Here is a 22,163-nt window from a genome sequence, read left to right on the forward strand (position 1 = left end):
CTAGGGGCGCTGCCCCTAGACCCTGCCAAAAGGACACTGCCTCTGGAACCCCGTCTTGTCGTCGGACCGACTTCTAATTCGATCTTATACATGCTTGCACTCCGCACATACTCAAACATATGTTAAAGTACAAATTACGAAACCCCTTAGCTCACATGTAAGTTCCAATTGCACAAAATGTCCTGGTGACATTAAAATCACCAACACTAGATGTATATGAATTAGAAAAAGGCCAACGAATGGATAGTCTGCTTAGGGCGACAAATTGTGATATAGATGGTATAGTGTATTTGAATTCCTTTAACACTCTTAATTATAGTCTCCTTAACATGCATGCCATTGTTTTTCATAACGGTGTACTATATAATTTAGTAATACAAGAAAACATTAAGCAATTACCTTGGTAGCACGTGAGTCGTGACCCCTTCGAATCATTTCATGAGTTGTGATGGCTCCATGCGCAACACTCTGGTACCCTAAGTATTACAAAAGTGAAATTGTATGTGCATTTATTGTGAGAAAAGTCAGAATAATATATAGTCAAAATGAAAAGTATATATATTGTGAGAAAATTGAGAATAATATATAGCCAATCATTTGTATTTTTTAGATTTAATTAATTAAATAATTAAAAAAATTAAGAATCCGATAATAACTACTGCAGAAGGGTATATTAGTCATAATGTTAATCATGATTGATGGAAACCGCCATCTTCAATAATTGTATAATTATGAAAATTATTTGATTATTCAGATTTGATTAGTTTTTTAAATAAAATTCAATATTCTTCAACAATAGAATGTAGAATATACATGAAGAATACACAAGTTATATATACATGAATAATTTGATAAACAAGTTGAATAAACATTAATAGTTTAATACACAATTCAAATATAAATGAAGAATTGATACATAAATTGAATATACATGAAGAATACACAAGTTAAATATATTTAACACTGAATATAGTTGGGTAAATATACAAGTTGGATATAAATTGAAAATTTGATACACAAGTTGAATATATATATATATATATATATATATATATATATATATATATATATATATATATATAGAATAAACAAGTTGGATATATTCAAAAAAAATTCCTTAATTATATGCAATTTTTTTGTTACAACATTTTATTCATTAATTACAATTTATTTTTTTTATTGATACGTTTTTTTTTTTCTATTTACCAGTTTTGTAAAAATCGGTCTAGGCGGCCGATTAATCGGGGATTAATCGCTAGACGGTCTTCAACCGAATAGGATTAAGGTTAATCGGTCGGCTTAATCGGTTTTGGTCAAAGGGGGTCAAAGTCAGAGCTAGACGGTTCTAATCGGTCCTAAGCGGCCTAATCAGCCAAATTTTTAAATTTTCAAAATTTTAAATATTAAACCAAAATTTTCAAAATTTCAAAAGTTTATAGTATTTCAATGTTCAATTAATATAAAAAAAATTAAAAAAATAAATTTTAAAGTTTTTCTCCAAAATTTTCAAAATTTCTATGTTTTCAAATATACAAATACCCAAATTTACTTCTTTTTTTAAGATATATTAAAATTTGAATAACTTTTCTTATTAATTGGATGATAAATTGTTGTGCTTGTTAAACTTATTATTAAACTTTTATGCTTATTTATTTATATTCTTACGATTAAAGTTAGATTTATATATTTTTGAATAATTTTCTTAATAATTAATGGTCCCCGATTAATCCCCGTCTAGTCGATTGATTAATCCCTAGACTCCAGTCACCGACTAGCTAACGTCTAACGTTTTCTGCAACCTTACTATTTACCAAACCGTATTGATTGATGATTTATTCTAATCCATTATGGTAAACAAAAATAACAATGAAATAATTACGTTATCAATTATATTACTCCATCCATTCTATTCATATTGTGTTTCACTCCGTGCAACCAAAGATTCTCTATATGACTATATGACTTGATTCTACCTCTTCTTGAGGACTAAACAATATTCCTTTGGCATTGGCTCGGAACTTCGCCCGATTAGATTTTCGATATTCGTCCCATCCAAAGAAAAACACAACAAAAGATATTTGTCATGCTTGTGGCTTCATTTCTAAAAGTAAATGTGCCCCATTTCTTTGAACAACACTACTACTATCCAATATCCATTGTTCATTCTAATATTTGGGCTCCTTCACCGACCTCGTTCCAATATGGATATTGTTATATTATTATGTTTATTTATGACCACACCCAAAGCGAGAAAAAGAAAGAACATTTTGACTATTACTTCATTCCCTATCGTCCACGTAACTCCAAATTAAGACCACCAACTTTGTATAAAATCCCGTAAAAGTACGCGTATTATAAATATTACACGTCAACAACATTACATAGTAAATAACTAAATAGACATTTCAACTTCAACATTCTGTTATAATGTTCTTTTCTTATTGGTTAACCCTAAGACTAAAGTCAAACTTTGACCGGTATGGCCATTAGAGGCAGGTTTTTCTGTAACGTAATCCCAAACTTATCAGTCATATCCATATCTTCTGGTTTCATCCCTTCAATTCTCCAATCAAACCTGTAAATCAAACCCCCCAACATCATATGCAACATCCTATGAGCAAGAAGCAATGCCGGACACATCCTTCTTCCTGCTCCAAATGGTATGAGCTCAAAATCATGGCCTTTGTAGTCAATTCCGACATCAAGAAACCTCTCCGGCCGGAAAGTTTGTGCATCTGACCATACGTTTGAGTCTTGACCCATAGCCCACAAGTTACACAAAATCTGTGCGTCTTTTGGGATGATGTAGCCTTGGATCTCGACGTCGGTTATGGCTCTATGTGGGATTAGAAAGGTCACCGGAGGGTGTAGCCGGAGAGTTTCTTTGACGACGGCTTGTAAGTAAGGAAGTCTGGAGATGTCTGATTCTTCAATGGTTTTTCCTTCCTTTCCCATTACTTCTTCCAATTCGGATCGAGCTTTTGACATTTTCTCCGGGCTGTGGATTAGCTCCGCCATTGCCCATTCCAACGTGCTTGATGTCGTGTCAGTTCCTGCAAGAAATAAATCCTGTACACCAACCATTCGTTCATGAATACATGCATTTCGTTAATTTTAAAATTATTGTAGCTTGAACATGAACAAGATTTACTTACAAAGAGCAAGTTTCGTATGTCATCGATGCTAATTGAGGATTTCTCATTTTGGCTAATGTCCAGAAGCAAATCCGTAAGATCCTTACTTGACGAAGGTCCATGATTAGATGAACTTGTTCTTCTTTCTTTCAACCGTTTACTGATATGTTGTTCAAAGATTGCCATTAATTTCCCGGTATAAAAACTTGCTGATTGGAGCAACCCTTTTGGATCCAACGGACGAAGTACAGGAAAGAAATCAGCTAGATTAGGTGTTCCACCAACTTCCATCAAACCTCCTACGAGGTTCTTGAAATCTTGAGATGAGACAGAATCATACTCAGCTAAATCGATGGAGAAGATGAAGTTAGAGAGAACGTTAAGAGTTGTGGTAACTGCAGTTTGACCTATATTTACAGCTTTGCCATTCTGACAGCAGTTGTTAACATAGTCAACAAGTTCTTGAACCTTTTTCTTGCGTAGGTGCTGACTAGCGTCAAGTTGGGTTATGGAGAACAAATGCTCTTTAGATATTTTTCGTAGCCTACGCCATTGATCTCCAACTGGCAACCAAACCATGGAGATTTTATGGCGATCGTGTGCATGAGCAGCATATGGGATTGATCTGCTGGAGAAGCAAATGTCATGTTTTGAAAAGAATTCTTGAGCGATTTCACGCGAGGAGACAACTATCATGGTGGTGCTACCGAGTTTTAGCGACATCAATGGTCCATATGTTTTTGAGAGGGTGGCAAGCGAGTGGTGTGGTTTGTTTCCGAGTTTAAGGATGCTTCCGATGATCGGAAGTGGGTATGGACCCGGCGGCAGTCTGGTGGAGAGACGACGGTTGGATTGGGTGATGAAGATATAGACCCATGACAAAATGGATAGTAAGATTAAGATGATTGTGTAGTCCATCTTGTTCTAATCATACTAAAATTGTTGTTCATCGATCATGGTGTTGAATTTATAGTGGTGGTTCTTATTGGAGTCAAGGATAGAGATAAGGAAATCAATGGCAGAAACGTTCACCTGTTCAAAGACAACGACAAGACTAATTCTTTTTTGAACCATAAAAGGAAGAGTACTCGGTCCATCAATCGTCATACGATGATAGGAAGTTACGAACATGCTTAATGGTGAAATATAGAAAATACCAAGTCAAATGAAAACTTACGTTTCCTCGATAAAAAAAATGATTTTAGTTGTTAACTTTTTTTTTTGATTTTTTTTATTTTTAATAAAATACCAAAAATAGATCGACTACATCACAAAATAACAATCTTTCAAATATTCTAAAAGAATAGCACGCGCTTTCACAAATACTACTTGGTGACTCATGAAAATAGACAAATGGTTCGAACCTCTCGTCTCAATAAATATCGTGAAGGTTTGAGTGATCGATTCGTGCTAGTAAACGGCAACAAACTAATCTCCATAAATTATATAAATCTATGTTGAAAACACTATTCCACAGTAACTTCGCGAATCACGAATCCAAAAGCACTCTATGAAGTGGCCATTTTAACGTCTTTCATATATTTTGTAGTGATGCTCGTAGTTCTTTGAGTAAAATGTAAACAAAATATGCATATTTTGTTGTTATCGTATGTTAGATTAAAGTAGTTTTTGAAAATTAAGGTTTTGCCAAATAAGAACCGTTTCATAAAATTTAAAATGTTTCGTTAAACGGCCATTTTAACAGTCTTCACATATTTTCTAGTAACATTGTAGCTCGAGTATATATGGACAAAATAATTTATATCCTTGTTAATGTATTATTGTTAAAATAGAGTACTTTTTGAAATTTTATGTTTCACGAGACGAGAACCATTTTGCAATCTTCCAAACGTTTTCTGATGCATCCATGTTAACATTTTCAACTACTTTCTAGTGACATTAGATTTGTTTAAGTAAATGTGGACATAATACCCAAATTGTTACAGCATGTTAAAATAGAGTAGTCATTGAAAATTTAGATTTCGTGAAACAACAACCGTTTCACAAAAATTTAAATTTCACACCTTTTAATGGTAGTACTTGAGATAAAATGTAGATTATCAAATTTCATAGCTAAATCCTCTTTTTATAGTAGTTTATCAAATTTTATATACTTTGAGTTTTGGTTATACCTGAGGTCCACCATTTGTCCATTTCTATAAAAGTGGATGCAATGAGAAGACTAACAATAACATAATATCAATATGAAGATATCGTCAAACAATCAAAATTTATTTAACAACAAACGAGATTACAAACTTGTTTTTATTACGTTAATATGACCAAAACATCCACAGTACAAAAGAGTTTAAAACCTTGTAGAAAATTAGTCCAAATCGGGTGAAAACTTGTAGAAAAATGGATCAAATTAAATGGGGTCAATTTAAAATTACATTGCTAATGTAAAAAAATTTACATGTGAATACAATAGCGTTTTACCTTTTAACACAACAAATTCACCACCTCATTCATGTGATTCTCACTATTCGCATTCAAATTCCTGATTTTATGTACAAATCAAGACACATTCTCTTTCCATTCATTTTTTTTTCTCTTTATACTTCACTCATGAGATACATTCAGCTAGCAACTTCTCTCACTTCACTTAAATATGTCACAATTGAAGTAGCAATACCTTCTTTCACCATTTTCTCTTTCAATTTCACTACCTCACAACTATTTCCATTCTTATCACATCCATCCATCAAAATATTGTAAGTAATAACATTTGGATCCACCCCTTTTGACCTAAGTTTATAAAAGAGTCTCAATGCTCTATCAACATTCCCTGATTTACACAACCCATTTATCAAAGCATTATATGTAGCAATATCAGGAACAAGACCTTTTGTCAACATCTCATCACGCAAACTAAAAGCCTCATTAACTTCACCATTACTCGATAAAGCATGAATTAGGGTACAATAAGTGAAATTATCAGGAACAAATCCTTTCTCCAACAACACAGAAATGAATTTTTTTGCATCATCAACTTTTCCAACTTTACATAACCCTGAAATTGCTACATTGTACACAACATTGTTTGGAAGAAAAGTGGATTCCACAACTTCATCAATTATGTTAAAAACTTTTTGGAGATTTACCTTTTTCATATCCCACTCGAAGAATTTCTCAAGACTTTTGTCCTTTGGTAAAAGATCAAAATCCATTATCTTGTGAAGTAACATGTTTGCTTCATCAATCATGCCATTTCTATAAAGTGAACTCACCATTGTGCTACATATGATAACATTAGGAGTAAAACCCTTTTCTTTCATTTCAGAATATGTAGTGAATGCTTTATCCAGCTTCCCTTCTTTACACCAACCAGAAATTAGGGCTCCATATGTTACAATGTTGGGGATTATTCCCCTGTTATGCATCTCACCGAGTAAATCTGTGACTTTCTTCATCTTCATTTTCCCACATCTAAAATATCCAGTAATAAGAGAGTTATACATTTCAATAGACAAAGAGAAATTTTTTGTATCTATAATGTCCTTAATTTCAAGAGCCCTTTCCATGTTTCCAACTTTACAATACCCATCAACAAGGGTATTATAGGTAATTTTGTCTGGTGGACAACCGAGTTCTTTCATCTTATCAAAAACTTTTTCTGCTTCATCCATTTTACCCATTTTGCATAGTCCATTAAGCATTATATTAAACCCAATTACAGGTTTAATAAACCCTTTAGCTAAAAACTGTTTCCATAACATGAAAGCTCCTTTAAAGTCTCCAACTTTAAAGAGACAATGAAGTAGAGTACCATATCCAACTTCATTAGGTGTCAAACCTCGTTTTATCATGAGATGCCAAAGTTGTAAAGCCTTGTTGATGTTGTTATCTTGGCAAAAAGATTTCAAAAGGGTATTATAAGTTACAATATTTACATCTATGCCATCATGAACCATCTTTTCACAGAGATCAAAAGCCTTGGATATAAAACCTTCCCTACAATATCCATCTATCAAAGTATTATAACAGTAAGAATCTGGCTTCAGTTTTAATTTACTCATACTTTTTACCATTTTTGCAGCTTCATTGACCTGGCCTAGTTTACAGTATCCATTGATCATCGAATTGCAAATAAACAAGTTTAACTTCAATCCTGCTTTTAACATCTCACTTTGAATTCGAACAGCATGATTCATCTTTCCTATTTGACAAAACCCATCTATCAAAACACAATAAGCTTGTTCATCTAAGATGAATGATGGATTCTCCTCTTTCATTTCTTTAAGAAACTTTTCAGCTTCTTCCATTTTCCCTTGTTTGCAGTATCCCTTAATGATCAGGGTATATGTAACCACATTCTTGAACACATGTCTATCATTCATCAATCTCAAAACTCCTTTTGCACTTCTGAGATCACCCATAGAAACATACCCGTTGATCAAACTATTGTATGTTACTATGTTAGGCTCCACACCAATGTCCTCCTCAATCTCTCTCATGAACTCTACAGCTCTTCCCACTTTCTCATCTTTACAGTATGCGTTCACCATAATACTACAAGTGCATACATCAGGCACAAGTCCAATCGTGTTCATCTGATCATAGACTACAAAAACGGAATGAAACTCTTCCTTCCGGACTAAACCACTCAGTAAACCATTACAAGAATGCAAACTAGGCACTCTTCCCAACCTACACATTTCATCGAACACGTAGAGTGCATTCTTTGTCAACCCTTTTTCAGCGTACAGCTTCAAGATGATGTCGAACACCGTAGGAGAAAATCCAAATTCCCGATAAAACCTAACTAACTGATGCCAAATATACAAACCCAAACGACTATCTTCCTCACAGAACCCAACTAGTACCCTCAAATGCGCTCTCGTTTCATCGAACATACGCGCCCTCGACAGAATGTGAACTAATCTACAGTATGACTTAACATGTGGTCTAAATTTCTGTTGCTTCGAAGCTAGTTTAAAAAAATGTAAACACGCGTTTGGGTTTAATTTTAGTTTGGTTAAGACTTGGTTTAAAAGGTCGTCGGAGAAGTCGAAAGAAAGGGTGGATATGGCGGTGAAGCGGCGGAGTACGAGGAGACGGCAAATGCGGTCGACTAATTGGGATTGGGTCAAGTCGGATACGTCCCGGAGCTGCTTCGATTGGTGAATTGAGAGTCGATGGTGGAAGAGAGAACATACGCGAGCTGCCGCAGTCGCATGGAGAGTGTATCTGAGCATTGAAATTTGTTGTCCGTGATGAAAGTTACCACAGTACACAACCATTTGGCCCTCTATGTTTTATGCTAACTTCACTTTTATAACAAATAGGCCCCTCATGTTTAAAATTTTAATGGTAAAACGACTTATGAGGGTAATAATTATCGTTTTTTTTAATCATTTATCATTGAACTGATTTATGTGTTTAAAAAAATACCATTATAACCAGCTATTGGAAGTTTCCGACGACTTTGTTATATCCGACAACTCTATTAGTTTTCCAATGAGTCTCCAGCAAAATGTAAATGAAGATCTGGTTGTTTCAAAGGCTTAGACATGTGTGTTTGTTCATCTTCATATGTTCAAGAACATATATTGATGAACTCAAACTCAAAAGCTAGAAATTTGATGAACTCAAAAAAAAAAAAAAAACAAGACAAGAGCATATCTAAAAACAAGAAAACCCTTGAAATCAAAAGGCTAAAGTCGAAGGGTTTGATCTGAAATCAAAGATCTTGAATAGAAATCAAAAACCCTTGAAATCTAAAGGGTCTGAGCATAAACCAATTCCAATAACACGAACATGAAATCGATTCTAGAACTCGGTCTTTTGCAGACGTTTTTTTCAAATTCGAAAAACCTTAGGATCGTGTTTTTCAAGTACAAAAAAGTGACTAAATGTGAACAAAAATATGTTTGTTACCCTCCTAAGTCATTATCCTAAATTTTCATAATCAATTTGTTGATGTTCTTCTTATAATTTGTTAGAAAAAAAAACACACACACACACAAATCTAGCCACTATAGCTTAAGGTTTGCCAAACATATTGAATTATTACCGTTGATGTCTCGTATTCGGCGTTCTTGGACACCTTGAGAGAGATAAAAATATCTCCTAGATTGTTGTGTCCCGCAAGTTGTAGATTTCTGAGTAGGACCCTCGTATACTAATCGGTTTTTACAATTGTTTGATTGACTCATGCATCAAATATGTGTATCGGATATCATTGTTAGCAAATTGTGACAGACTATGCCAAAATTAATTGTGGGGGTAATGGTTTTGATATTGAAACTGTGGTGACATAAACATTGAGTTATATTATGTTTGAATAAATCAAATGGTGGTGGAACTTGTGAACCCGTAGCATAGCTTTACTCTTGCTTCAGTTTGAACCCGTCTTTTTAGCCTTGTCGCAACTTGAAATTGAGACGAAACCGGAAAAATGATGTGAAAAATGAGAAGGTTGAAATGGTATTTATATGGTTTTATATTGTGAACCCGTCTTTTTAGCCTTGTCAGATAACCCGTCGATACCATTGCATCCTGATCCTCACCCGCTCCTTTCCTGTGACCACTTTGTATGCTCATATGGATGGAAAATCCTTAGAGTGTGTTTGGTTGCAGAAAATTTTATGGCTTTCCATGAAAATCTTCAAATGAAATGAAAATTTTGAAAACGCATTTGGTTGTGATTCGGTTTTCAAAAAATTTCTAAGAAAATGAAAATTTTCTATTTTTCAAATTGCATTTAAATTAGAAAAGTGATTTTTATAGTTTTTCAAAGTTTTTTAAATTTCTAAGATGGAAAATGTTCTCCGTTCCAATTAAAAGCATTTTCTATAATTTTCATTGAAAATTAAAAATGAAAACTAACTCTATTAACTGAAAACGGTTTTCTATAATCAAACGCACCCTTAATATTTCTTTAAAAAAAACTTAAGAAAAATAACAATTTTTTTAAAATGCAATTAAGTCTATGAATTGCTTTAATGTGAGTTAAGAAACTCGGTGCACTTATCATACATACTTATAAAGCTAGCATTTTTCATTGAACCTCATGCATTTGAAACCCCCATAAAAATTTACAAACACCGCATGTATTTGAAACCTCCTATTTTAATGAATACCACTCAAAAGTCTCTTAATAATGATTAACAATTCAAAGATTTTATAACTTATATAATATATTTAATAAACAATTAATGCATACTCTACTATAAAAATGTCAATCTTTTTGAGTAGACACACAAATACAAATCACATACAAAATTCACAAAGAAAACAAGTTTAAAGTTTTTTGTGTTGGTTTGAGGGCTTTGAACAATTTTTCGAGTCATGTTATTATGTTGAAGTTTTTAATTTGTAAGTTTGTTATATACTAATTATTTTTTGTATTTTCTTGATTTAAGTATTCTTTTAAGAATATCATTGTATGTTGTGGTTGAAATTTTAATGTAAATTAGATTAGATTCATGTTATCGATCATATGTTATTGAAGGTGATATATATAATATTTAATTAACTATTATATACATGTTTGTATGTTCATGTTGCTTCAAAACAATAATTAATTAAAAATCATGGATATGTCATATTATCCATATTATCCATGTAAGCCTTTTTTAAAGAGCAAATTGTCTATCTTATCACTTTATATTTTAGTATATGTTTAACATTTTAATTATAATAATAAGTGCTTTTTAAAAGTTTCTTTCACTTATTAATAATAATAAGTAGTTTTAAAATTAATAAGCAATAATTATAAATAATAAAATCAAATTACATGGATATGTCATATTATCCATGCAAGTCTCTTTTTAAATGCAAATTGTCTATCTTATCATTTTGTTATTTAGTGTATGTTTCACATTTTAATAATAATATTAAGTGTTTCTTAAAAGTCTTCTTTAACTTATTATTAATAATAAGTTGTTTAAAATTAATGAATAACAATTAAAAATATAATTAATCAATAATAATAATTGTTAAAAATAATACTTAATAGATAATTATATTTAATTCTATTAATGAGGAATGTGGGTTGATGTCAATGAATATTATTGTTCAAAATAATTGAGATTATATATATATAAATTAGTGTAAAAATATTATCTCAAAGTTAATGTCAATAACATAACCATTTTAAACATATATTTTTCAATATTTTAACAATATATTTTTAATCTTCGTCGCGCAACGCGCGAGAATTCGTCTAGTTTTGTATAATTAAATGTTCGTGATTCATAAAAAAAATAAGTGTGTCTAGTGATGACATTGTATGTTTGACTTTATAGAAATGCTTAATTAATAATTTAATATGCATCAATTGTATGACATTTTTGCACATGATGCCTCTTGTAAGAGTCAAGATCTAAATGTGTGGTTAACATTTTAAGCATTATATTAGTATGAGAATTTTTCATCTCATGTCTACTCTCTTTTCTGTCATTTAGTAAAAACTTCCCCCAACAAAGAGTTGATTTCACTGGATGTCAAACATACCTTCAATGGCTTCTTCTTCAACTTTATCCATCCACAAGAGCTATCAATATGATGTCTTTTTGAGCTTCAGAGGTGAAGACACCCGTAAGACCTTTGTTGATCATCTATATGCTGCTCTTGAGTGGAGCGGAATTCACGCCTACAAGGATGATGAAAGACTCCAGAAAGGAAAAAAGATCGATGAAGAGCTCTTGAAGTCCATTGAAGACTCAAAAATCTTTATTATTATTTTCTCACTGAACTATGCATCTTCATCTTGGTGCTTAAGGGAGCTTGTCAAGATTATGGAGTGCCAAAAATCGAATGATCAGCAGTCTGCTTACCCTGTGTTCTATGATGTGGAACCTTCTGAAGTCCGAAAACCAAATGGAGCATTTGCAGAAGCCTTATCCATACATAAAATGGAAGAGGCTACTGTGAAATGGAGAGAGGCTCTCAATGAAGCAGCCAATCTAGCTGGGTGGGAATTGAAGGACACTGCTAATGGGTAATTGCTTCCTCATGTTTGTAATATTCTTTCATTTTGTTTCTTTCAAACCAACGTGTAGACTAGGATGTATAACAGTATAAGGGTTATCACTAGCATCTCATGTTGTGTTATCAAATCCTAATTCAAAGTCCTGACGATAGATGAAAAATAATGTATGTGTATGTTAGTGTTCAATTTAAGTGAGTATGTGATAGATCATAGATCCAAAACTAATTTTTCATGTAGGATCTTCCTCAACAAGCTAACTGAATATTCTCTAATCTACAAGTATGAAGCTAAAGTCATCAAAATTATTGTTGAACAGATTTTGCTGAAATTACGTTCCATTCATTTCAGTGACGATGAAAATTTAATAGGCATGCATCATCGAGTGCAGGATGTAGAGTCGTCTTTACAAATCGATAATTTGAATGTTGTTCGAATGATAGGGATCAAGGGAATGGGAGGTAGTGGTAAGACAACTCTTGCTAGATCTATTTTTGATAAAGTATCAACTCAATTTGATGGTATAAGCTTTGTTGAGAACGTTAGGGAAGTTTCTAAATTGCATGGTTTGCAGTCTTTGCAAAAACAAATCATTTCAGACATATTACATTATCAAGGCTACACTGTAAATAGTGTGCATGATGGGAGAAAAATGTTAAGTGAGAGGTTGTGCCATAAAAAAGTTCTTCTGGTCTAGATGATATAGATCATATAAGTCAGCTTGAGGCATTAGCTGGGGCGACTAATTGCTTTAAGCTTGGAAGTCAAATTATTATTACAACAAGAGATGAGTAGTTGTTGAAGGCACATGGAGTAGATCTGATTCATAATGTCAATCTATTAACTAATGCAGAAGCCATTATTATTTTCAATAGATATGCATTTGGTACAGTACTTCTATTTAAAGGGTATGAAAAGCTATCACTTGCAGTTGTACGTTATGCTGCTGGTCTTCCCTTAACGATCAAAGTTTTGGGTTCTTTTCTCTGTGGGAAAGATGAGCTTGAATGGAGGGATGCACTAAAAAGACTCAAAAGAATTCCACTTAAGGAAACTTTGGAAAAATTAAAGTTAAGCTATATCGCACTAGAGGATGACTACAAGGAAATATTCCTTGATGTTGCATGTGGACTAAAAGATGTGTTCAAGGAGGATGCAATGAGAATACTTGAAAGCTGTGGATTTCATGCTAGAATTGGTTTAAGAGTTCTTGAGGAAAAATCTCTCATAACTAGTTCAAGTATGTTCTTGCACATGCATGATCATCTACAAGAAATGGGAAGGAATATTGTTCGTCGATTGCACCTTGATGATCCAAGAAGACATAGCCGGTTGTTTATTCATGAGGAAATTGAAGATGTATTGGCTAATGACTTGGTAAGGATCATGATACTTGTGCTATAGAAAATTATATAAGGTTGTGTTTGGCATGCATAAGCTAAGCTTGTTGCAATTTAGCGTTTTGTGAGACCACTAAAGTAGCTTATAAACTAGCTTTTCAAATAGCGTATCAAACACAACCTAAATCATTTTCATTACATATAACATAAGTTTGATGGTTAATGTTTTTGGATCGTAGGGCACTGAAGCAACAAAATCTATAATAATATCAGAGGAACTTCCTCCTGAAATTATTATGAGAGGTCTGGGAAAAATAAAGGAACTTAAGGCTCTTCACCTGCATGTCGATGACATGTGTTATGGTTCTGAATATAGTTGGATTACTGGTGGTTGGAAATTTGATCAAGTTAGCCACTACTTTCCAAAAGCTTTACGATATCTTTGTTGGAGAGCTTACCCTTATAATTATTTACCAAAAACGTTTCAAGCAAATAATCTTGTTGTGCTTGACATGAGTTTAATCGGAATCGTAAAACTTTGGAAAGGAGAACAAAAGGTAAAAATAATGATTTATATGTTCTTTTCCATAATAATGTTGTGCATTTTACCTAGTTTTTTCTAGAACGGCAACACACATATACTCTAATCTACTCATAAATTACACCATTGTTTAAGCGACATTGTTAAGTTGTGGAGACTGATTATCCCTTCAAACCAAACCAATATTCATTTTTTTGTTTGCTTGCAACAGGTTCTCAACAAGCTTAGAATCCTTGACCTAGGTTTTACAAAGTTGAGGACCCTTGACCTTGGGATGGCTCCGAATCTTGAGAGGTTAATACTTGAAGCATGTGATGATTTGGTAGAAGTTCACGTGTCCACTGGATGTGGGAAAAATCTAGTGTACTTGAATCTAGATTTCTGTACGAGATTGAGATCTCTCTAATTTATCAAGCGGTTAGAATCAGTTGAGGTTCTTGATCTAAATGAATTATCTTTGTGGGAGTTCCCGGATCTAATTGTAGACCTACGAGAGCTTAAGTTTTCAAAGAACAATATTGAAGAACTACCCTCGTCAATTGGAAATCTTCATTGTCTTGTTTCCCTAGATCTTTCAAAGAACAATATTGAAGAACTACCCTCATCAATTGGAAATCTTCATTATCTTGTTTCTCTAGATCTCAGTTCTTGCAGAGATCTGAAGAGTCTTCCAGAAAGCATTTGTATTTTACAACATTTAAGGCATCTAAACCTCAAGGAGTGTGCCATAGAGGAACTTCCCGAGAACCTTGGTCATTTAGAATGTTTATATTGGTTAAATTTATCATATACACTTATTAAACATCTACCAGAAAGCTTTTGTATGTTGAAACATCTAAAAATTCTCCATCTTCAACATTGTGACTTCATTCAAAACATACCTGAGGATCTTGGGCGATTAGAATGTTTGGAGAGATTATATCTATCATTTAGCAAGGTGAGAGAAATTCCAGACAACATATGTAAGTTGAAGCATCTCAAACAGCTTTTACTTGAAGGATGTAATCAACTTAAGGAATTACCCGAGAAACTGGGAGATTTAGAAGCTTTAGAACTGTTAGATGTAAAAGGTACATGCATAAGTCATCTTCCCAGGAGTATTTCTTTGTTGAAAGGTCTAAAATCCGTGGATTTGAATCAAAGGGTCAATCCATAGACACCTCTATGGTATTATTATAATCCATAATATTTATTATAAAAAAAGGAGAAGAAGCAGATGGCACAGCAGGCAGGCGTGCTCCTTGTCTGTCCATTTGTTTATTATTAACACCAACTCTAGTTTGACTATCAAGCCATCTTTATCATTTATGTTTCTTTAATATTGTAGTTGAAAAAACCAAGTAGTAGTTAAGTAGTTGTCTAGCTTAAATGCTTTGTTTTTTTGTTTATAAAAAGCTATGAATGAAAACGTGTGACTGTAACTTAGTCACAACTTTTGGAAATTTGTTCTCTCTCCATTCACTACATACACACGAAAAATACTTCATCTTCCTTCTCTATTTTTCTGCAAAAAAAAAAATACAAGTGATTGAGAGGCTATAAACCAACATTTGGTATCAGAGCGCTCCAAGTTTATGCCAAAATATCAACCCCGATCTGCATCCATGGGAGATTCGTCAAGGAACGAGAAAGATGGGCAGATTACACTGCACTATCCTATGCTGTCAAGAAACAATTATGCTGCATGGGCCATTAAAATGAAAGTGTTCATGCAAGCACAAGGTGTTTGGGAAGCTGTAGAGCCCAGTAAACCGGAAGATGTAGTTGAAGTTAGAAAAGATAAGATGGCACTTGCATCCATCTATCAAGGAATTCTAGAAGACATGTTGTTGTCATTGGCTAAGAAACAAACAGCAATGGAAGCATGGGAAACTCTAAAAGATATGTACATGGGGGCTGATAGAGTAAAGACAGCAAGGGTGCAGACGTTAAAAGCAGAATTTGAAGTTCTAAGTATGAAGGAGATGGAGACAGTGGACGAGTTTGCTTTGAAGATAAACAATATTGTAAGCAATGTTCGGGCCTTAGGAGACAAAGTTGAGGAAGCTTATGTAGTGAAGAAGCTACTACGGCCAGTTCCATCAAATTTTTTGCAGATTGCATCAACCATTGAGCAATTTGCGGATCTTGATAAGATGAATGTTGAAGAAGTTGTTGGTAGGTTGAAAGCTCACGATGAGAGAATCCGAGGGCACAGTGAAGTTGAAGAAAAGAAGCTTCTATTGACTCACCAAGAGTGGTCTGAAAGAAACAAGAAGCAAAGTGAAGAGGACTCAAAATCCTCTCACAGATCCTACCATAACAGTCCAAGCAATCAACGAGGTCGTGGAAGAAGTCGTGGTAGATGGAATAACTAAAGCAACCGTGGTAGAGGCCATGGAAGAGGTCGTGGAAGGGGCCATGGAAGAGGCGTAGCTGACCAACAACGAGAAGGAAATCGTGGGCCATCTAACAGTCACGACAAGAGAAAACTCCAATGTTATAGCTGTCAAGAATTTGGGCATTATGCCTCAGAGTGTAGAAACCCAAGACGTGAAAGGAACCATGAAGCAAATCTGACCCAAGATCATGCTGAACCGGCATTATTATTGGCTTCTTTTGACAATAATGAAGCAATAGAGGAGGTGTTCCTGAATGAAGAAAAAGTGACACCAAAACTGAAGTTAGCAAGTGATGAAACAACTCAGTCAAATGTGTGGTATCTAGACAATGGAGCAAGTAACCACATGACCGGTCAGAAAGATAAGTTTTATGATCTTAACCAAACAACTCAGGGTTATGTAAAATTTGGAGATGGGTCCAAGGTGCGTATAGAAGGGAAAGGTTCTATCATATTCCAATGCAAGAATGGAGAGCAACGAAAACTGCAAGATGTGTACTATATCCCAAGCTTGTGTAATAATATCATAAGTTTGGGTCAACTAGCAGAGAATGGTGACCGGATCTTGATACATGGATCATTTATGTGGGTTCATGATGTAAAAGGGAGACTACTCATGAAGGTAAAACAATCTCCAAATCGTCTTTATAAAATCATTTTGAATGAAGTTGGGTCTAGATGTCTGCTTGGAGAAACTTGTGAACAAACTTGGTTGTGGCATGCACGAATGGGTCATGTTAACTTTACTGCCCTCAAACAAATGTCAGACACGAACTTAGTTTGTGGACTACCAAAGATAGATAACCCTACACGGTTGTGTGAGGGATGTCTAGTGGGAAAGCAGACACGGAAATCATACCCATCACAAGCAAGCTTCAAGGCAAAATAGAGGCTTGAGCTAGTACATGGGGACCTTTGTGGTCCTATTTCACCACCCATACCTGCTGGTAACCGATATTTTATGTTGTTAGTTGATGATTTTACTCGAGTAATGTGGATATATATGATGAAGACTAAGGATGAAGCTTTCAGTGTTTTCAAAAAGTTCTGGATATCAGTTGAAACTGAAACTGGTGAAAAGTTAAAGACTTTTCGAACAGATCGTGGTGGTGAATTTCTGTCTAAACAATTCACCACGTATTGTGAAGAAACCGGTCTAAACCGGCACTACACGGCACCATATTCTCCACAGCAAAACGGAGTGGTGGAGAGACAAAATCGCACTGTTGTAGAGATGGCAAGAAGTATACTCAAGAGCATGCATGTACCAGAAACGTTATAGGGAGAGGCTGTACATCATGTTGTTTATGTTCTTAATCGGGTGACCACAAAAGCCTTAAAAGATGCAACATCTTATGAAATGTGGACTAGAATAAAGCCACAAGTTGATCACTTAAGAGTGTTTGGATGTATTGCTCATGCAAGAGCAACAAGAAGTCATCTTAAGAAACTTGATGATCGAAGCAAATGTTTGGTGCACCTAGGATGCGAGACAGGAACGAAAGCATATAGATTGTTTGATCCAGACACAGGGAAAATATGCATCAGTAGGGATGTATGTTTTGAAGAAGATAAAGCTTGGTCATGGGAAAAGTCAAATTTGTTTAGAAGTACACCAGGAGCAACTTTTACAATTGAAGGCTACTCTTCAGAAGATAACTATGAAGATGTGAGCAACCAGGAACATGAACTCTGGATGCAAAGTCCTGCACCAGAACAAACCCAACAGACAAGTGCACAAGCCTCTACACTTACACCCTCAAGTTCGACCAGTTCAGATGCTTCTGCAAGTACTAAATCAGAATCGACAGGTGGAGGAGCCCCGATACGGTATCGTTCATTGGATTATATTTATGATGAGTGTGACGAACTTTTATTCATGCATGATAGTGAGGAGCCTGTGTCATACTCCATGGCTAGTGAGAATGTTGATTGGGTAAATGCAATGAGAAGTGAACTGGAAGCCATTGAAAAAAATAAAACTTGGAATCTGGTTGAATTCCCACCAGGTCGAAAACCCATTGGTCTCAAGTGTGTTTACAAACTGAAAAAGGATCCAAAAGGAAAAGTTTTGAAGCACAAGGCGAGGTTGGTAGCAAAGGGCTATGTTCAGAAACCCGGGATAGATTTTGATGAAGTCTTTGCACCAGTTGCACGACTTGAAACAATACGTATTTTGCTTGCCCTTGCAGGTAAAAATGGATGGATTGTTCACCACCTTGATGTAAAATCTGCATTTCTAAACGGAGATTTGGAAGAAGAAGTTTATGTAACTCAACCGGAGGGGTTTGTGAATCAAAATGAACCAGTAAAAGTATACAAGCTGTCAAAAGTTTTGTATGGGCTTCGTCAAGCTCCTAGAGCTTGGAACTCTAGTCTGGACAAATGTCTGAAAAATTTGGGATTTACAAGATGCCCACAAGAGTATGCAGTTTACACAAGGAAGAAGAATGGTAAGCTCTTAATAGTTGGGGTGTATGTCGATGATTTGATTATTACAGGAAATTGTAGTAATGAGGTGAAGCTCTTCAAAGAACAAATGCAACAGGAGTTTGAAATGAGTGACCTTGGCTCATTGTCATACTACCTGGGTATTGAAGTGGGTCAACAAAAGGATGGTATTACTCTAAAGCAAATAGCTTATGCGAAAAATATCATGGAGAAGGCAGGCATGGCTGAATGCAACTCATGTAAATACCCAATGGAACCCAAGTTAGAGCTAACGAAAGATGAAGAGGGAGACCCGGTAAATCCCACGGAGTATAGAAGCATTATTGGAGGTCTAAGATATCTTACACACACTCGACCTGATATTTCTTATGTTGTCGGGATTGTAAGTCGATTCATGGAAAGACCCACAGTCAAGCATCTACAAGCAGTGAAACATATTCTGAGATATATCAAATGAACCATTGATTATGGCTTAAAGTACACCAGGGGGAATGGAGAAGACATTGTAACCGGGTACACAGATAGTGATCTTTCAAGGGACGTAAATGACAGACGCAGCACATCAGGAATGGCATTTTATCTTAATGAAAATCTGGTTACTTGGGCGTCGCAAAAACAGAGGAGTGTAGCTCTTTCCTCATGCGAAGCAGAATTCATGGCGACGACAAGTGCAACGTGCCAAGGGATATGGATTCGTCGGTTGCTTAGCGAGTTAACAAGAAAGAAAGTTAGTCCTGTGGTGCTGCATGTTGACAACAAATCAACCATAGATTTGATAAAGAACCCAGTGTTTCATGGGAGAAGCAAACACATAGACACAATGTTTCATTTCATACGTGAATGTGTTGAGAATGGGGACATAAAAGTCATGCACGTGAGCAGCAAGGAACAGAAGACAGATATTCTCACAAAATCCATGGCAAGCAAAAAGTTTGAAGAAATGTGTAACTTATTGGGAGTGAAGCAAATAAAAATTATGGATTAAGGGGGGAAATATTATTATAATCCATAATATTTATTATAAAAAGGAGAAGAAGCAGATGACACAGCAGGCAGGCGTGCTCTTTGTCTGTCCATTTGTTTATTATTAACACCTACTCTAGTTTGACTATCAAGCCATCTTTATCATTTATGTTTCTTTAATATTGTAGTTGAAAAAACCAAGTAGTAGTTAAGTAGTTGTCTAGCTTAAATGCTTTGTTTTTTTGTTTATAAAAAGCTATGAATGAAAACGTGTGACTGTAACTTAGTCACAACTTTTGAAAATTTGTTCTCTCTCCATTCACTACATACACACGAAAAATACTTCATCTTCCTTCTCTATTTTTCTGCAAAAAAAAAAAATACAAGTGATTGAGAGGCTATAAACCAACATATGGATGATTATCAGAAGCATTAGATATTAGAGGAGCCCTTCCACGAAGAACCATCAAAAGAGGTACTACTTTTTTTTTATCTATTGGTTATTCTGTCTTTGATTTAAAACTAATACATGACCGTGTAAAGGTACATTTTACGTTGGTAAAATCTGTTGATTTACTATACTTCTATTAGTATTAAAAAAAATAAAAATAAAAAATAAAAAAAATCACCATCTAAACGGCTCACATCAACTTACCCTAGGGTCCCACGTAGAAGATCAATCACAGAATACTAGTACTATAATGGTTTAAACCTTGTAACTCCTATATGAAATTTCACTCCTCAATCACACAATGTCATCACAAGGCTACTTCTATTAGGGTGGAGAGAACCCACTTTTCCTATCCCTACAAACTGACTTGTTACATAGTGTCACGTTAGTTTTTTCTCTCCGCTCATTTCCACCATCTCATCTAAAAACACATGAAAACTCACACTCAATTTTTAATTTTAAAATAAATACAAAATTACAAACTAATTAAAGTTATACAAAACTAATTTAGAAAATATTAAAAACATACAAAATTTATTCACAAACTAACTAAACACATACAAAACTATATAGAGTACAAGTGATGTAGCATGTTGTACAAGTGATAAAGCTTGAGAGGGGGGGGGGGGGTGGGGTTAGTATACTCGTGTGTCTTCACTTCGGCGGTATCAATGCTTGGATCACCGGCGGTCCCGCCCTTAAACCGCCACACCACGCCATCAACTCTGTCCACCCTTAATATATGATATAATTACAGGTGTTACCACTTTATTAATTGATTTTGATTTTTTTATTCATTTAGGAAAATGAATTACGAAAAAGGCCAAGCCAACTCGAGGTTTTCCAAAGGCTACAAAAAAACAAAAGGACAAAGGAGAATGATGAGATTTAAGGGCAGAAAAGTGGCACAAATGTACGAAGAGAAGATACGTATGAGGAGAATCTTTCGACCAATGTTGTTATGTAGCATTTGATCCTAAAGCAAATCTATGGTTTTAGCCAAAAGATGCGACAAATATTTTGTGCTTACGATGACACTTTTGAACTTTTTTTTTTGTTTTTTTGTATTTTTGTGAACTACATTTCATGTCATCCCAAGGTTTGAATCAGTATATACGGGATTCGAGCTTTGTAACATTATCATTATAAAGTGATTAAATCCCAAATGATCACTAGTAATCATATTGATGTTGGCTAACATTTTTTTTAGTACATAATAATTTTTGGGACTTACTTATTTACATATTGTTGTCTTTTTTTTTTGGAAACAATGGTGCATAAATGAATTCTGATTTAATTATTATCAGAAAATAAAAAATATTACCATTTTGTAATGTTTGTTTGCGTTTGTAGTTTATACATATTTATGCAGGGGATATGTCCAGCCTAGCTGGGTTGATGCACCGGGTTTTATATCCATGTGGAGCGTGAGGTCGGAAGTTCTATTCCCTTAAATTACCTCTTGTGGTGCCACATATGGGGAATTTTTCCCTGAAAATCCCTATGGGGGCTGAGTTTGCCCTGTAAAGGAGCTCGAACCCGGGGTGCTCGTTGAAATATTGCGAGTAGGCTCCATTTAATTCGTTTGCCGTTTCCAAAAAAAAAAATATAATATGGATTATATGAAATTAGGTCATTTCGTTTTTAAATAAAATTACCAAGAGATAACTATTTATTTTTTTATATTTCTTTTGCAAAATACCAACAGATATCACTTGTTGCAAAAATGTGAGTCTTTCTTCTTTTATAGTAACAAACTATTTCAAATGTCTGATTAAATCTTTTATTTTTTTACACGTCAAGTCCCACTTAGCTAATGTTTTAGTGTCTATTATATTTAGAAATGAAATTGCAAATTCCTCCCCACAAAAGTTAATATATCTAAAGAAAAAGACAACCATTCATACGCTATTCCTTCAATCTAAAAAAAAAAAACTTTGCAACAACTTATCTCAACATATGTTTGAC

At 34.5% G+C, this 22,163-nt stretch overlaps 2 protein-coding genes, 1 long non-coding RNA gene and 1 pseudogene across 3 annotated transcripts; 2 read left to right on the forward strand and 2 right to left on the reverse strand.

Moving 5' to 3' along the window:
• Positions 1-2,251: 2,251 nt before the first annotated feature.
• Positions 2,252-4,230, reverse strand: LOC145105321 (cytochrome P450 76T24-like). Its single transcript, XM_079042444.1, has 2 exons — positions 3,156-4,230; positions 2,252-3,069 (listed from the first exon to the last, which is right to left on the reverse strand). Exons 1-2 carry the CDS (start codon positions 4,050-4,052, stop codon positions 2,464-2,466), a joined length of 1,503 nt encoding a protein of 500 aa, XP_078898570.1. The 5' UTR covers positions 4,053-4,230; the 3' UTR covers positions 2,252-2,463.
• Positions 4,231-5,507: 1,277 nt separating this feature from the next.
• Positions 5,508-8,357, reverse strand: LOC145105323 (Pentatricopeptide repeat (PPR) superfamily protein). Its single transcript, XM_079042446.1, has one exon. The coding sequence runs from the start codon at positions 8,330-8,332 to the stop codon at positions 5,714-5,716; it is 2,619 nt and encodes an 872-aa protein (XP_078898572.1). The 5' UTR covers positions 8,333-8,357; the 3' UTR covers positions 5,508-5,713.
• A 3,242-nt stretch (positions 8,358-11,599) lies between these two features.
• On the forward strand, positions 11,600-19,766 carry LOC145104606 (uncharacterized; annotated as a pseudogene).
• Positions 19,767-20,028: 262 nt separating this feature from the next.
• LOC145109813 (uncharacterized) lies at positions 20,029-21,393 on the forward strand. Its single transcript, XR_013709228.1, has 2 exons — positions 20,029-20,219; positions 20,998-21,393. It is a non-coding gene; the product is annotated as an uncharacterized LOC145109813 (long non-coding RNA).
• Positions 21,394-22,163: the final 770 nt, after the last annotated feature.

Source organism: Lactuca virosa, chromosome 4, assembly GCF_052849685.1.
Source record: "Lactuca virosa cultivar CGN04683 chromosome 4, Lactuca_virosa_CGN04683_v6, whole genome shotgun sequence".
NCBI lineage: Eukaryota > Viridiplantae > Streptophyta > Magnoliopsida > Asterales > Asteraceae > Lactuca > Lactuca virosa.

Coding starts and splice junctions, on each gene's coding strand:
- LOC145105321 (XM_079042444.1), bottom strand. CDS start 4,052: ATGGACTACACAATCATCTTAATCTTACTATCCATTTTGTCATGGGTC. Junction 3,070..3,155: donor ACATACGAAACTTGCTCTTT/GTAAGTAAATCT, acceptor GTTGGTGTACAG/GATTTATTTCTTGCAGGAAC.
- LOC145105323 (XM_079042446.1), bottom strand. CDS start 8,332: ATGCTCAGATACACTCTCCATGCGACTGCGGCAGCTCGCGTATGTTCT.